Source organism: Protomyctophum bolini (genome assembly GCF_963924005.1).
Source record: "Protomyctophum bolini genome assembly, chromosome: 18".
Taxonomy (NCBI): Eukaryota; Metazoa; Chordata; class Actinopteri; order Myctophiformes; family Myctophidae; genus Protomyctophum; species Protomyctophum bolini.
Genome location: NC_137879.1, coordinates 23,189,901 through 23,206,065, shown reverse-complemented (window position 1 = coordinate 23,206,065; position 16,165 = coordinate 23,189,901). Strand labels below are relative to the sequence as shown.

At 41.2% G+C, this 16,165-nt stretch overlaps 3 protein-coding genes across 3 annotated transcripts; 1 reads left to right on the top strand and 2 right to left on the bottom strand.

Moving 5' to 3' along the window:
- Window positions 1–258: 258 nt before the first annotated feature.
- Window positions 259–3,546, top strand: LOC308332980 (troponin T, slow skeletal muscle-like; the record flags this gene model as incomplete). Its single annotated transcript, XM_080789134.1, has 8 exons — window positions 259–315; window positions 413–529; window positions 903–980; window positions 2,124–2,237; window positions 2,564–2,691; window positions 3,021–3,111; window positions 3,261–3,301; window positions 3,486–3,546. The coding sequence occupies 8 exons, from the start codon at window positions 259–261 to the stop codon at window positions 3,529–3,531; spliced, it is 672 nt and encodes a 223-aa protein (XP_080645260.1). The 3' UTR covers window positions 3,532–3,546.
- An 847-nt stretch (window positions 3,547–4,393) lies between these two features.
- Window positions 4,394–9,932, bottom strand: dnaaf3l (dynein axonemal assembly factor 3 like; the record flags this gene model as incomplete). Its single annotated transcript, XM_080790049.1, has 11 exons — window positions 4,394–4,544; window positions 4,931–5,005; window positions 5,297–5,411; window positions 5,526–5,685; window positions 5,815–5,937; window positions 6,104–6,226; window positions 6,562–6,762; window positions 7,188–7,342; window positions 8,841–8,934; window positions 9,240–9,346; window positions 9,851–9,932. 11 exons carry the CDS (start codon window positions 9,930–9,932, stop codon window positions 4,394–4,396), a joined length of 1,386 nt encoding a protein of 461 aa, XP_080646175.1.
- A 927-nt stretch (window positions 9,933–10,859) lies between these two features.
- On the bottom strand, window positions 10,860–14,495 carry LOC308332755 (synaptotagmin-1-like; the record flags this gene model as incomplete). Its single annotated transcript, XM_080788805.1, has 8 exons — window positions 10,860–11,069; window positions 11,210–11,343; window positions 11,451–11,568; window positions 11,659–11,826; window positions 12,233–12,400; window positions 12,659–12,757; window positions 12,899–13,074; window positions 14,456–14,495. The coding sequence occupies 8 exons, from the start codon at window positions 14,493–14,495 to the stop codon at window positions 10,860–10,862; spliced, it is 1,113 nt and encodes a 370-aa protein (XP_080644931.1).
- Window positions 14,496–16,165: the final 1,670 nt, after the last annotated feature.

Sequence of the window (16,165 nt, the reverse complement as noted above, 5' to 3'; positions counted from 1 at the left end):
TATCTTATGTGGCTTTCTCATTCCTAATTTACCCTCTGTTGTAAGATGATGCTGCGTGTCAGGAATAGGCCATTTCTGGCATGCAACACTGCCTTAATACTGAGGAGAACAATGTATAAATCAGACATGCAGCACGTTACTTGGCAACTAGAAATAAAGAGAACTTTGATATGTCTGTTTCCGCCCTCAATGAGCTATTTACAACATATGTTGTAAACATGTTTAATGTTTTATTGTTTTATGCTCCTTTGCAGACCCATGGTTTCCCAGCATTGTGCTCCTAAAATCCCTGAGGGGGACAGGGTAGATTTTGACGTATGTTTCAATTACTACAGAGTTTTTAAATCAACTGGTTTATCATAACATGATTGTTGACAACAGTTGTCCTTGATTCCTATACATCCTCACACAGGACATCCACAGGAAGAGGATGGAGAAGGATCTTTCGGAGTTGCAGACTCTGATAGATGTTCACTTTGACCAGAGGAAGAAAGAGGAAGAGGAACTGATTGGACTGAAATATAGGATCGTAGGATCATTTCTTTCCCTCTTTTTTAACACAATTCTATAATGCTGTCATTCTTTCTTAGCTTCTACCTAGATCAGGATGTTTTTTGTCTGACAGTCGCCCAATTTGATGCTCATTAGGCCATGGACCCATTGATAGAGACCCTGATATGAAAAGATATTTTTAATTGTGCAAATGCCATGAATAGAAATTTTATTTGTGGTGATATTGAAAATTAGAATAGGCTAGTCATATACTCATGTGGCTGGGGACCCCCTGGCACCCCCTGGAGGATGACTGGGGATCCCGGACCACCTCACCACTGGCCTAGAGACCACAGGGGTGTGAGGTTACACTGGTGTTCTGACAACAACGTATGGGCTTTCTATTCTAGGAAAACCGTCGAGCGGAAAGGGCCGAACAGCAGCGAGTCCGGGCTGAAAAAGAACGTGACAGACAGACAAGAATTGCGGTAATTAACTTAGCAGCAAAAGCATTAATTAGTGTTACTGCATGGGTAATTAACCACATTTAAAAATGCTAAAATCATCCCGTCATAAAATAATTAATGAATTGAATTAAGTGTAGCCTAATTTAAAAGTGACAATATCAAATATTAACGTCCTACTTTAAATGTGTGGTGTTGTGGCACTATGCAGGTCTTACTTAAATGTATGTGGTTGTTTGCCTGCTTGTGTGTAATTGCATGCACACAGCTGCCTCTAACTATATGTGTGTAGCAGGCAGTCAGGTCATTAGTGTGTAGTGTATATTGCTCATAATAAGTCTGGTTGTCTTGTGGAAAAGCTATCCTGGAGCCCGCAGCTGAAACAGTAAATGGTTGGGATGTCTGGGGTCTTTGCTTAATGTAAGTCGCTCTGGATTAAGAGCGTCTGCTAAATGCCTAAATTGTAAATTGTCTTTGATACTACTACTATGGGTTTACCGACACATTCTCTGGTACTATATCCTGGATGGAGGGAAGCTCACATCCACTGATGTGCTGCGCTGTCCTCGTGTCCATCTGCAGCAGTTTGTGGTTGCAGTGCAGACAGTTCCCATACCAGGCCGTGATGCATCCAGTTAGGAATGCTTCTGGCCTGTAGGATAAGGCCATAATACAAACTTCTTCAGCTGCCTTAGCTGAGCACCACCTGACCGTTGGTTCAAGAGTCAAGAGTAAGACCAAGGATAAATTCAATCAATCGTGAAATAATAGATACAAACTAGATAAAGTGCCCCTCGGGGCACAGGTCTCCACCAGGGCATGTCAAGTTGTGGCCTCCTGGTGGCGCTATAATAGGCCAATGTGAAAAGGGTGCAATTTCTTCTTATGCCTTGGATGATTTGAGGCATTTTGTTCCAAAAATGTGTTTTGCAAAAATCCACCTGTTGGTGGCGCTATAACAGGCCGTAAAAGGGTGGTTGTTATGTGCAATAATGTCTTCCCTTTGTATTTAGGGTTTCTGGAGGCTGAAACCTTGACAGTCAAACGTGCAAATGAAAAGAAACAGTGCCATAGTGATCACAATATCATCCAGTCCCCCTTATTTATGAAGTAAAGTATTTAGTATTATTCATTGATATAACTCATTTAAAGAACGTTTTTCTTTAGGAGGAGCGACAGAGGAAAGAGGATGAAGAGGCAAGGAAAAGAGCAGATGATGATGCAAAGAAGAAGAAAGTGCTGTCAAACATGGGCGCTCACTTCGGAGGCTTCCTGGCTAAGGTCAGTGTTGCACTCATACAGAAATATTGAAATTGTGGCCAGATTTTCATTTCTACCTACTTTGACTATATTGTATTAACATACTGTAGGATGTCCAGACCTGAAAGGTTAGTCATAAAATATTCTGGAAGGGTTGTGGACCAAGAATAAGTCTAACTGAGGACTATTGGGTCATTAATTACAACATATTGAAAGTTGGGTCCCAGTGAGGAATGAGGATCTAGTTGTAAAATTGTGACCCTGTCCGATTGACCCTTATAGATGGCTGAATTAACCTCAGCTCAGTTTGTTGAGTGATGTTGCTGGTTTCTCATTGTTCATCTCAGTTTCATTGTGTTCTGCAGGTAGAGCAGAGGAAAGGGAAGAAGCAGACAGGGAGAGAGATTAAGAAGAAAACTCTGGGAGAAAGACGCAAGCCACTGGACCTTGACAATCTGAGAGAGGACGGCCTGAGGTCAGTTAGAGAGGACTCGACAGACCTCAGATCCCTTTAACTTTGGAATATCTGTCTCAAACATGTTTCAGGTCTCTGCAAGTTGTGTTTCATACCATACAAAACCAAATATCACAATATTTCTGACCAAATACCTCAATATTGATAGTGTGACAATAATAATAAATGTATTTTTTCTAAATTTGTCAAAAAGCTTGTAGACTCCACTATTTCTGAAAGTATCAAATAAGGTTCAAATGATATAGGCTTCATGAAAAGGTAATGGATAGAATAAGCACTAAGCAGATAATGGAATCCCTAGTTCTCTGCTGATGCTGTGTGTCCTAAAGGGAGCGAGCCATGGAGATGTGGGAATGGATCTACCAGCTGGAGTCTGAGAAGTTTGACCTGGCCGATGAGATGAAGGGACAGAAGTATGAAGTGAGTACATTGATTTTTGGTTTCTATACAGTCAAATCTTCAGTGTTGATCTAGCTCTGAGTTACAGTTACTGTTGATATTAAAATAACTTACAATTTAAGGGCAAAGCCTGGGAAAATATAGCATACAGTGACTTTTTATGCTTTCAGATCAATGTCCTCCTGAACAGAATTCGGAACGCTCAAAAATTGTGAGTCCTACATTCTCAGTTTTTAGACATAAACCATAAAAACATGAATGAATGCAAAACCACAGTCATTACGCTATATTATGATGCCACATGTGTATTGATAGAGATTGCTAAGCATTGAATGTGATTTTTTTAAATATATTCTGCTCCAGCTCCCACCTTTCTATCCATTTTCTCTATACAGCAAAAAAGTTCATGGAAAGGGCAAGGTTGGAGGACGCTGGAAGTGAACGCGCTTACACACACACACACACACACACACACACACACACACACACACACACACACACACACACACACCATTATCATCATCAGACCTTCAACTACTACAAGATACAACCTTTTGCCATGTGATATACACAAAAAGTTATAACTGATATTAAAATAGAACAAACATGTCAATTCAATGGAGAATTCATAAAATATGGGGGATTGTACAAAAGTAATATATCATTTTTTAAATACAAACAATCAAAAAGAGTATGAAGAAAGAAACAAAACATTCATGTGCAATAATAAGAAAAACTGTTATGTGTAAAGAGCTCTGAATAAATATCAGCTTTACTCTCAGACAGTTTCATTTCTACAAATAATTCTCTTTGTTATTTGACCAGCTCTGTCCCTTCACAGTGAAATCCTTTCAGAGTTTATTGTGTCTTTCTTGTATGTTAGAGATATCGGAGTACCGATACGATACCAGTGTGTCATTTAAACACATCTAGAACTGATGGGGGTCCTTGAAATTAAAAGGTTTGAGAACGACTTGAGCTAGGAATAAATATCAATTCCAATAATATTTGTCCATGTGTAGCTACAAGTTAGTTCAAATCAAATGTATAAAACAGTCCTGCAACATCAACTGAAGCAATCCAAATATGACTGTAAATGAAATATCATGTGATGTGTTACGTGGTATCGGAATAGCATACTGGTATACTGGTATACTCGCCGATGCCGATACCAGCATTTGGCAGTACTGGCAGGTATCGGTATCGGAACAACTCTACTGTATGTTGTAAGTAAGGTACTGCTGGAGATGCTGGTGATTTGAGAGCCCACGCAGTATATTTAGAGCTGTGCCTGTGCCAGGATTCAGTCAGCGTTAGTCTGCAGTGTGAAGGTTGCATGGACGTCATCACGCTCCGTCTGCTCCCTCGTTGGTGCAAATCCAGCGTCTTTAGCCATGTCCACCACTCTCTCTGCAAAGCCCGCCACTTGCTGTTTGGTCAGGTCCAGTAGGTAACTGAGATGTACACAGTAAAACGGGTTAGTTTATTGTACGAACTAGGCATTTTATTAGCAGATGCTCTTACGCAGACCAACTCGCAAGTGGGAAATCAAGAGTAAGCAATGTAAACATGAACCCCTAATAGTCAGCAAACGGTAAATAGTCACATGAGTAGAGAGAACAATGTAGTGCCTAAAAGAAACTAGGAAGAAGGAAGATCTCTGTTTAACTCAACATGACAACATTATTGAATGGCTGACCAAAGACAATAAATGCCATAAAATGTTATGTGTCTTATATGTATTTGTCATGTATAACAGAAAGCTATTTGGATGTCTATATTGCAGGTGACTGAATTGTCACCATGGTAACAAGGCGGTGTTACTATAAAAAACCCTCACTTGGCCAGTTCCACGATAAGCACAGCTCCCGGTGCTGCAATCTGTCTCAACGTAGGGTCCAACTGGTGCACCAAGCTACAATGAAAAACACACAGGCAATGAACGTGTGGTGATGGGAATCAAATAAATCACAGTAGTCTGCAGAGTGGAGGAGTAGGCCTACGAATGAAAATACTGTCCTGACTCCTGACACATTTACTCAAATGTTTTCATGCCAAGGACCCCCAAATGAAGGTTAAAGTGGTAAAATAAAAACGGCTTCTCATTTTGCTGCGGATCTTCTGGAACAAACGTTACTTTGAGAACCACTGTTTACCGTATGTACAAATGATGCACTCAGACCTAGCCCTGCAAAATGTAGCACACCTGGCGGCAATGTAGATAGTGTTGAAGAACTGGGAGTATTTCTGCTTCTCTGGCAGTTTCGCGAGCGAATCCAACGGCAAGAACGTCACTGAGACCCCATTCAGATGCATCAGATCTGGTACAAACAAATTTGGGTCAGGTTCAATAAAGACAAATTTAACTAAGGCATTGGGTGTTTCTGTTTTATGGATTTTATGCAATGTGCTTTTGGTAGTACTTAATGTTTTACCATGAATGTTGGTGGTATGGTGGCGAGCCTCTGGCTGCATTAATGACTCCTTTGCTAACTCACTCCCTGTGTGTGGCTGGGAAGTAGTGGAGCGACTCCCTCTACAGGACAGGGAATGGAACAACACCTGCACATTTGCACAGGAGATATCCTGGGCTGTCTGTGCATTATGGAGGCAAAAACACAAGAAATTCACACTCAACACGCTTCAGTTGTATTGAAATGTAACAGCTTAGCAAACTACTGAAATAAGCGATAGCGGTGCAGACGTGCAGTTATTACATTTTACCTTGACATGTTGCCCATTCTGCGTCTGTAATAGAGTCTTGTCATCGGTCTCAATGCCAAAGGAGAGGTAAGGGCTAGAAACAATGTCTCCCCAGTAGCCCCTAGCTGCCACTCTGTCACCCCTCTAACACACGCATGCACGCACACATGCACACACACACACACACACGCACACACACGCGCGCGCGCACACACACACACACAGTCATTGAAGGTATGTATTTCCGTGGTATGACATCACAGCATCAGGCACTGTCTCATAATACACACATGTACGTACATTTACTTACATGACTGAATATGCGTGTGGAGAGCAAGGTTGGATTGGCTGTTTGGTAGATTCCTTCCCTCATCTCAAATGCCAAGCCCTTTTCCCTCCACTGAATGTACTGCTGTTTGTTGATGGCACCGCACTAAACATAGATAACAAGGAGTTACCAGAGCCCCCTTTGTCTACATTTTCAAAAATAGCTGATAAACTCACAAAGCATCACATTGCGATGCGTTAAGAGCTAGTATAGATTGTCTATTTTCGAATAGCAGGGGAAATAAAATAGGGCCTAAGTGGGCACCCCCTGGATCGCCAGAGGGTCCCCAGACCATACTTTGAGAACCAGTATCATAAGACACGTGCTACATACTGTATGCCCACCACTGTGTCTACATATTGTGGAGGTGGAACATTCAAATTCGAAAGATTCGACCGCCAATCTTTCTACCAACATAGAAATGGTATTCAGTGATATACCCCTCTCTGATGCAGCTTCATGGTGAGGTCCCAGTCAAAGCAGCCCTGACTGGAGTCATAGCGCTTTCCCAGGTGCTTCCTGACCCGGCCATCCCAGGCCGTGGTTATGGAGACGGGAGCGTCACGGCCAGAGGATGCCGGTGATGGTGGAGGCTGGATCCACAGCTTGAATATCCTGACCAGCTCGTCGCGTTCCTTATACTGTGTAGAGGTGCAAATAAAATGGGATGGTGGCCTCTTACTGATATCTTTGTGTAGCAATTACGATTACAATTACAATCAGTGCATTATGGTGACAATAAATTAACTGAATGATGAGTCATCAGCCAGATCGATATGGGTTTGGCCGATATAGCTGCCATTATTTTACTTTTGAAGGAGAATATTTTCAAATGTTTTCAAAAGTAGCGGATCTACAAGCTCACAACGAGCAATGAGCTTATATGTTTGAAGGTTTCCGAAATCGGTGGGCCAGGACTCTCCAAAATTGTCCCAAACATTCTGGCACGGATCAGGCTCTTTAAATGTGTAGTGTAAGCATGTTTGAAAACAACGTTTGAAAGCTTACACAAATGGAAAGCGGTGGATCACTATACACAGTATGTATTCCAGGATGTTCTATTTACCTTCAGCACAGTTGTGTCAAGACAGGGATGTGAGGCTGTTTCCTGCATGTCGCTGACAGACAGAGAGAGCTGGGACGCAACGTGCTTCAGTGTCTCCTCTGTCTGGCTGCGGATCTCACTGTTTCCAAACACCTCCAGGAAAATCTCAGTCTTCTCTGTGATTAAATCATGCCGTGTTGGCATACTGTTAGTATGATAATACTTTCACTGAGCAGTCTCTTGTAGACACATTGTCCCCATTATGTCTAAGTTCAGCAGTACACATTCATATTAGTGTTATGCTTAGATTCCCACACAGAAGGTGTGCATTCATTCTGTCGTGACTGGAATCTCTTTAATAGCTTTTTCTTTATCTGCAATTCTGCACAGGAAGATGCTGTTATGGGCCTAGCTGTGTTTGGGGATTCCTGGAAATAAAAGTCTGGGTTTCCGAGGCTAGGGGATTGGTGCCTGAAGATCTGATTAAGGGCTGCCTGACTGCCTGTTAATCCTGTTAACTGATTGATTAGAACATGGGGAGCATCTTGGGTGGATTGCTATTCATATTGTGGTTGGTTGATTAGAAATGTAAGGGTGGAGTCTGCAGAGTATATAAAGGAAACTGCTCAGTAGGAGTGTAGGCTGTCATGGGGAGAGGTTGACACTTTGCCTACTCCAATAATTTAAGTTTTTTGAATTGTGTTTTCTTTGGTTGCACATTTTGCCATTTTTGTTGTCTTGGCCTGAATCAACTTAAGCCTTTTTCTGCAAGTTCACCAGGTCTGTTCCATTTAGATTTTTTTACTGACTTTGGTTCCCAGGCATTCACAAACCCACTTTGTGACAAATACAATTTCATAGAACACTTATTGTTACAAAGTGCTAGTCTTAATACTGAAGAAAAATCTATTCAAACTGAACAAAAACATGATGTGTGCACAAAATACAGTGAAATAAAAACATTCAATAGAATTAACATTGACACAGTATAAACAATAAAAGCAGGTTAAAACGCACAGACCATATCCCACAGTTGTGACAATATAATACAGTAGTGCAATGAGCAGAACAAAAAACAAACAAGGCAGAATAAAGACTATATAAAAGGCTATAAAAATGGATCAGGTCAAAGGTACATGGGAGAAAAAAATATGGAATAAAAAAGAGTCTTTAGGAGTCTCTTAAAACCGTCAACTGACTCAGCATTTTTTAACGCCAGAGGCAAGGCATTCCATAGGGTAGGAGCTACCACAGCGAATGCCCGCTCACCCTTTATTTTCAGCTTGGATGTGGGTATTTCTAGAAGACCTTTGTTGGAGGACCTGAGAGGTCTGACATTGGTCTTAGGAGGCAATATACAGCGGGCCAGCCCATGTAGAGCTTTAAAAGTATTTTAAAATCAATTCTGGCTTTAATAGGAAGCCAGTGTAGTGCGGCTAATACTGGAGTTATATATATTAATTATAGTAAGGGCCTTGACCAAATCTATCAATAACAAGGTATTGGGAAACCAAACAATTGGGCATGACTTCTAACTGTACTTATCTTGAATAAATTACATGGTTAGTACTGTATTTGGTTGTGTAAAGGATGAATTATAAATAACAGTGTGTAATCACTGTAAACACAGACTGCCAGACCCTTCATTGACACTCATTTGCAATGTGGACTCACCATGAGGTCCCATGCTTTCTAGAGGTGTAAGAGCCAGATAGACGAGCAGCAATTGACGGGCAACCACCTCCATACTGTTTTCTATGACCCATATCTACAGGGAAAACAGAAAGGTCACACACTATTGCACATCAGGCCAGTGGTTTTCAAAGTAGTGTCCGTGGATGATTGATAGTTAGGAACCAAATAGACCCTATAACTATCAGGTCTGTAACTCCACAAAATGGAACCAAATGGAGCTTACCAGTCCATTTGGTTCCATTTGAGAGTTGTGGCCTAATGTATATCTAATTGTGTTCCATGAAATTAAAACGTTTTGAGAACCACTGCATTAGATTAGCCAGGCAGCCCTACACCTGTCTATCGTCAGTAGATAAACAATGAGTACAATAGGCTCACATGAAGGGTATCGGTGTCCCTCAAACCGGCAATGGTCTTCAGAATGTGACGTGGATCTGTGCTGCCAACCAGCAAGATGTTGAACTCTCCCTCCTGTCTCTCAGAACCTATATGGGGGAGAGTGAGAGAAAGGGAGTATAGGCTAGGCTGCACCGCACCTGTATACATTTGATGGCAAAGTTGCAATGGTACACATAGTTATATAGACACATTTCATTATTCAGGCCTATTATAATTTTTTCTCCATGCACTTCACTTGCTTTGGCAATGAATGTTTGCCATGCATGCCAATAATACATTTAGAGGGTGGCTACTGGCTGTTGCAGCTACACCATACAGTAGCACACTGATTGATTGATTGATTGGATTTATTGATTGATCGATTGATTGATTGATAAACACTTTATTGAAAATGTATTTAAAAAGATATTTAGGACGCAAAAATCTGTTTCCATTGTGGTCCATTGTGGCACTAAAATATCAACTTACATCTGCCACATATCATTCAGTTATTTAGAAAACGCAATCCAATCCAGCATCATTATAAAAAAGAAAGCAAATATAATTCCCTGAATAAAGATCACATTTTAGTACGTGCACGTTAATCTCACCTGTATTCAGCAGGTCTCGTGCAGGGCTAAAGCCCCACCAGGTCACACAGCCGGGGCCATCTAGAGTTTGTCCTGCGCTCATTCTGCAGACTGGGAAAAAAAGGGGAAAAAAACCTAGCCTACTCGGTGAAAGTAGCTGCTGTTGATCGTGTAAAACTCCTGATTTAATTAATGCAAGTTATTGTTTTGGATGGATCTTCCAGAAACATTAAAAGACATGCCTCGTTTGTGTTGAGTGAGTGGTTTCGTTAGTTGCGCACAAATCCCTAGCCTGGAGAACAGAATAACCTCAAAGTTTGGAATGTGTTGCTAGGCAATAGTTTCCCAAAAACAAAAAGGACAACGTGCGCCCCCTGTCTGTGGGGGTCTCTCATGTCTGTTCCATACAGATGTATCAAGTAAAAAGCAGTGTATTGAAGTTTTGGTTTATTTTATCAAGTTATTTATTGAGACCATTTGTGAAATATTACAACAGTAATACTGTATTTACCACAATTGATTACAGCATGCAACACATGCAGGTCAAATTAAATAGTTAAATAGTCAATTGAGGAACTATCAATCCCTTCTTCCATTAATCCTTCATAATTATACATAGGAACTAGGTATGCAGATATATATTTGTTCTTCTGTTATACATTTAAACGTTTTTAAACACCCAAATGTCAAAATCATATTTAGAATTTATTTATGTACACACTAGGATACAGACTATTAGGCCTACTGAAGGTGCATTCACAAAATCATGGACCAGTGGCATTGGTCTTCACAATACAAAACATATTACAGCCGTTCTCAGGGGTACACACCACGCACACACACACACACACACACACACACACACGCACACGCACACGCACTCCATACCAAACCTGGCCAAAGAACAGAGCAAATGCTATGGCAACGTACATAACATGTGAATTGAGTAAACATTAGGATGAACAAACATTAGGATGGATACATTGGAACAATGCATTTTGTTGATATTGAAATGTCAGAGGACAGCGTCCTAGCGAGGTTTAGCCTTCAGAGCTTCGTCCACCTCCTCCACTAGAAGCAGAGTGTGCCACTGGGCTACCGGACGTCTGGGATTGGCCAGCATGTCCGACCAGTGGCGAAGGCCCACTCCCGTGGCTCCATAGCCCATGAAGGTCTTGCCGATGGGGTCGTTGCTCCCCAGCTTGTCGTAGTCGAACACTGTTATGACCACCTGTACTTTCTGAAGACGGAATAAAACCTGATTTATACTTTGCAGGAAATAACTGAGTCCTAAGAACTATAAGACCACTGCACGTACAGTGCACAACTTTTTTTTTTGACAATCTCAAATTGATGATTGGGGTGAAGAAATTAGCTGACCTGTATCTGCTCAAAGGGCACCTCGAAGCTGAAACTCTCATTAAAGTAAGGATTGAGTGTGTTCTTCTTGACTGTGGTCTTCTTTTTCTTGATTTTCTTCCCATTTTGCTGCAGAACAATCTTCACAAATGGATCTGATGGAAGAGTATAGGAGATGTTTCACTGCGTTTTGGCGGAATTACCCACTGGGTGACGAGGAATGAAGCACGAAACAAGGCATTCAAGGTAAGATATTGTTTACCTGATAAACCACCGACATCCATCTTCTTAAGGTTCTTTGCCTCCATGATGTTGACAGTCAGTTTGCCAGCAGTGGGTACATAGCGCAGCGAGATACAAATGTCACCCAGTTTTTCTTGCTGAAAAGGACACATTTGAATGGTAATATCACAGCTGCATTTTAGACTGTGTGATGTGTGCATGCGTGTGTGCAAAAAGTGTCATCATACCTCTTCCTTCTCACCACTCTGCAAGTCTCTCCATGTCTGCATTGGCTGACCCAAGTCCACACTGTTCATTGGTATCTCAATAACCCCAATCATGTCATGTTTGGAGAAACGGTCAAAGTCATAGACTTGCAACACCAAGGTCTTCCCTCCCAAATCTGCATATGGCAGCTGGAAAGGTAAGTAGTTAAAAAGGGAGGGGGGTATACAGTATACAGAATTCAATTATGTATACATGATGTCAAAGAAAACAATGTTGATACAATGGCAATTACGTTTTCACATAGTTTAACAAATATAGGACATTTAAAGTGACTGTACAAACAGGAGATACAAATGCATAATTTTATCACTCTGCATTTGTTTCCTTGGGTGGGATGACAGTGGGAGGCAGAGAGGTACCTTGACAAGGAATGAGAGACTAAAGACGAAGGGGAGTTGAGACATGGGCCAAACCTCTGCCGAACAATCTGGAATATCGACACAAGTAGACAGAGACACAACGACAAAGGGAGACAACCAACCAAAGCCAGACGATATCAAATAAACAATGTCACACTGACAGAGAGCGTCGTACCTTGAAGATAAAGGTTTCGTTAAAAACTGGGCACAAGTTCTTGCGCTGCACCTTGGTTTCATACTTCTTCTTCTTATCTGGTAATAGGAAGACTTTGACGTAAGGATCAGAGGTACCCCCCATATCCATGGCAGCAAGGTCCTGAGCCTGGAGGATTCCTACGATGAGCTTTGAGTAGAACAAAACAAGAGAGTGTAGCCAGTGAAAGACAGACATTATTACTTACCCACAATGCATTGCATGAACAGCCAGAGGTCAGCATGCCGAATTAAGTTCAGTTCGGGTATACATTTTAAATGTTAAAAATACTGTAAATACTTATTTTTCAATCGATTCTTGTGCCAATTCATATTTATGTTATTATAATGTGTAAGTCTCATGGCTCATGGAGTTCTAGGGGAAGGGACATCCTGGCTTCAGGCCTACCTGGGTGTCTGTGAAATTGTAGTCCAATGAGAACTCCAGTTTCCCCAGTTTCTCCTTCTCCTCCTCTTCCCCGCCTTCCTTCTTCTCCTCTCCCTCCCCCTACATGATAGATCAACATCTGAGCAACACGCATCCACATACAGTACACTTACACTATAATTGTGATAATTATCGTGCCGAAAGAAAGATGCTATGATTATACCTGGTTTGTTGTGAGTGAAACATAGATTTTCCTCATACCTTTTCTCCACCCTCTCCTTCCCCTTCCTTCGCCTTTCTCCGGCGACCACCCTTCGTCTCTCTCACTTTCTTGGTCTTCTTCTTTTTCCCAAAGCATTTCTTGAAAAAACAGAATATGCAGCACCCCACCAAGGCCAGTACCAAGACGATAATGGCCCCCACCGCCCACATGGGGACTGTGGAAAAGAAACAGTCGCTAAAGATGGGAGCATTACCTGTTTGTTACAGTCAACGTGGAAAGTCTCATCATTGCATTATTCACAATTGACTACATGTGATATGAACAGAAGGAACATAAGATCTGAACTACGATTATATACTAAGAAAAATATCATGAAGCAACATGCCCAGCACAGCTAGTACTGTACTTACCAATAATCCCTTTTTATCCCAACATCCTAAACCACCATATAGACAGAGCAATCAAAATTATGCTATTTTTGCTTCTCTACATTAAATATTTTCAGAATTTAAATAAAACAACAGATTTCCAAGGGGATTAAAATCTCCGGCTTGAGATGACTTTATTATTATTATTATTATTATTATTATTATTATTATTTCTACAGTATGCTTTACTCTACAGTCAAATCAATATCTGTGAAAATTAATTGTTAGGTCTTATAAGTAAGCTGTGATATTCTCGAGGGACACAAACTCGGATCAGCTCAAATGACGTGAATGATTTGTGAATGCTGTGGACAAAATGTTTATTTCTGCTTTTACACCTGAACTTTGTTTGCACATATGAACGTCTCCAGCAACATTCTGCGTCACGTTCATATAATTACATAATCACACCCAGGGAGCTGTCCAGTATAAAAAGTCTTCTGCTGTCTTCAACTAAGTAAGTGGGGATAAGTTGATGCTAGTTGTTGATGGAGGGGAGGAATTTACTCATTCTGTTTCCTCATACAGATTCCACAGCCATAAAAAAGTGTTCTGGTAATGTTAAGCCAAATCTTAATTAAACTAGGAAGTCCAAAACCCATTTAGGACTGAGGCAGATATTTGCTATACTGTAGATAGCAACAAGAATCCCAAAACGGGTTCCCGTCCTGAATGGGTTAAGCCATCCTATACAAGACACCTTCATATGTGTTTCCGCCGGTTCATATTTTCTGCTGAGCATATCAAACACATCTATGGGAAAAGACACTGGAACTGAAAATGGTACTGTAAGCCACTTTCAAGAACCCAGGACTACAGTTATGCACAGTATATTATTGAGGGTGGTCTCTATTGCTGCACTATAGCTGCCTGTTCAGCAGGCAGGAGGGATAGCGCATCCCATCTCAATGTGTGAGCTTGTAGAGCGGTTATTTTCGCCGAAAAATACAATTGAGCTCAGCTCTTTATTTGTTTTAATAGGCCTCCCTGGAACCCCCTCAATGACTCCTGAGGTTCCCCAAACCCCACTTTGAGAACCAGTGGCATGCGCCCTTAAACCCTCCCCAAGACCAACAGTAGGGCTTGGCAGTGACATGGACTATATTCACATGGGGGGGAATTGACATCTATAACAACTGAATTGAGAAAAAAGGAGCAAAGACTCACGTGGCAGTCTTTCTATCTCATTCATGAACTTGTTCTTCATGTGGTCATACTCATGGTGTGGGTGGTGCTCGTGCTCTGTTTGGGTGTGGACCGTGTGGTCATGGTGAACAGGTTCTGGTGTTGCCTCCTTCGGCTCTGATTCTGAGTGCTCTTCTACGGCCCGCCGGGCACGCACCCCGACACTAGCCAACCTCATGACAGCTGTAAAACAGCAGAATATCTGAGTTATTTGGTGTTAATAAGTAACAGGCCGCTGAGTGCAGTTACTCAGATTCTGTATAGTTATAGGCTCAATTCTTCGGTAGTATGAAAGAAAAGTTAACTGAATTGCATAATCCGTACATGCTTATGCGTCATGTCTAGTACCATGGCTTCATACAGCAGGACACAGGACATCTCTAAGCCAGATGCTCAACATGGCTGACCTTAATCCCTCTGTTTTTGCACCCCACCCATAACCCACCATGTCTAACCTCTTCTATTTCTCCCATACCCATTTGCCTCCCTTATTTCTGCATTTTCACCTTATCAGCATGTAATTGGAGTGAATGTTGTGGCTTTGACATTAATCCATATGCATTGACCCTTAAATAAAGAATATGGCCTCCTCCATCCATTTACCCCACCAAAATTGAGGAGGTATTCCAGCTGTAGCAAAACTAGTTACATCACATTTTTGCAAAGGAAAAATATTCAAAGAATTTGATGAAGAGTTGAATATATCATGTTGGCACGGATTTAAATGACTAATCAAGCTCTTAGCTTACATGATTCATGATAACTACTTCGTATGTATTTGATGTATTACCATGCTTTTTTAATTCTTTGTTCTTGCTTAATGTAAATCGCTCTGGATTAAGAGCGTCTGCTAAATGACTAAATTGTAAATCATATAACATTGTATTTAATATGCTGTTCTCATTTCTGGACCGTTTTACAGAAACAAAAAACAATACCAATATCTTTTAGCTCACATTATGATGCAACTGTCTGCTGTTTATTCACAAGGCAAATACATATTTAATTCAAAATACAATATTTACCTTACCTGGTAACCTATTCCTTTCTATATATTGACAAATATGTTGGAATGAGTATTTTTTTGGTTTCCCTCGTCTTGTTTGGAGTCCTTACACACCCATTGTCTCCTTGTTCATCAACCTTCCACCGACCATATCTCGCTCCCTGACCAAGTTAAAGCACTGGCAAATCACTAAAGCAGCGTTGGGATTTAATCCCCACCCCTACCCACCACCACCCTCCAACATGGACTCATGTCAAAATCACATCTGTTGCTATATATTTTCGGCTACAAGGCAATAACTTCCTTTATTTCTACAGCTTTTATTCTTTTTTTAAAAGGACCTCAGCCTAACTGACTAGTTCAAGGGTCCTCCTTGTTGAGATCCAGGAGTGACTGCTCACTCATTTAACTGATGAGGCACTGCTGTTGTGGTTGCAGTGAGATTGAAGTGCGTCCGTCTCTCCATCTCTTGCTAATCCTCTTGGCGTAGCTGTCCTGGTTGGTGTGGTCATTGTATTTACACACTGCTTTCACTGGACATTCCATCCTTTGGCTTATAGCATGTCCCTGTACTACTAAACACAGATCCTTACAGTGGTGGAAGATGTACACACTTTATTTTTGAGTAAAAGTATCAATACCACAATGTAGAAATACTGTTACAAGTAAAAGTCTGGTATTCAGAG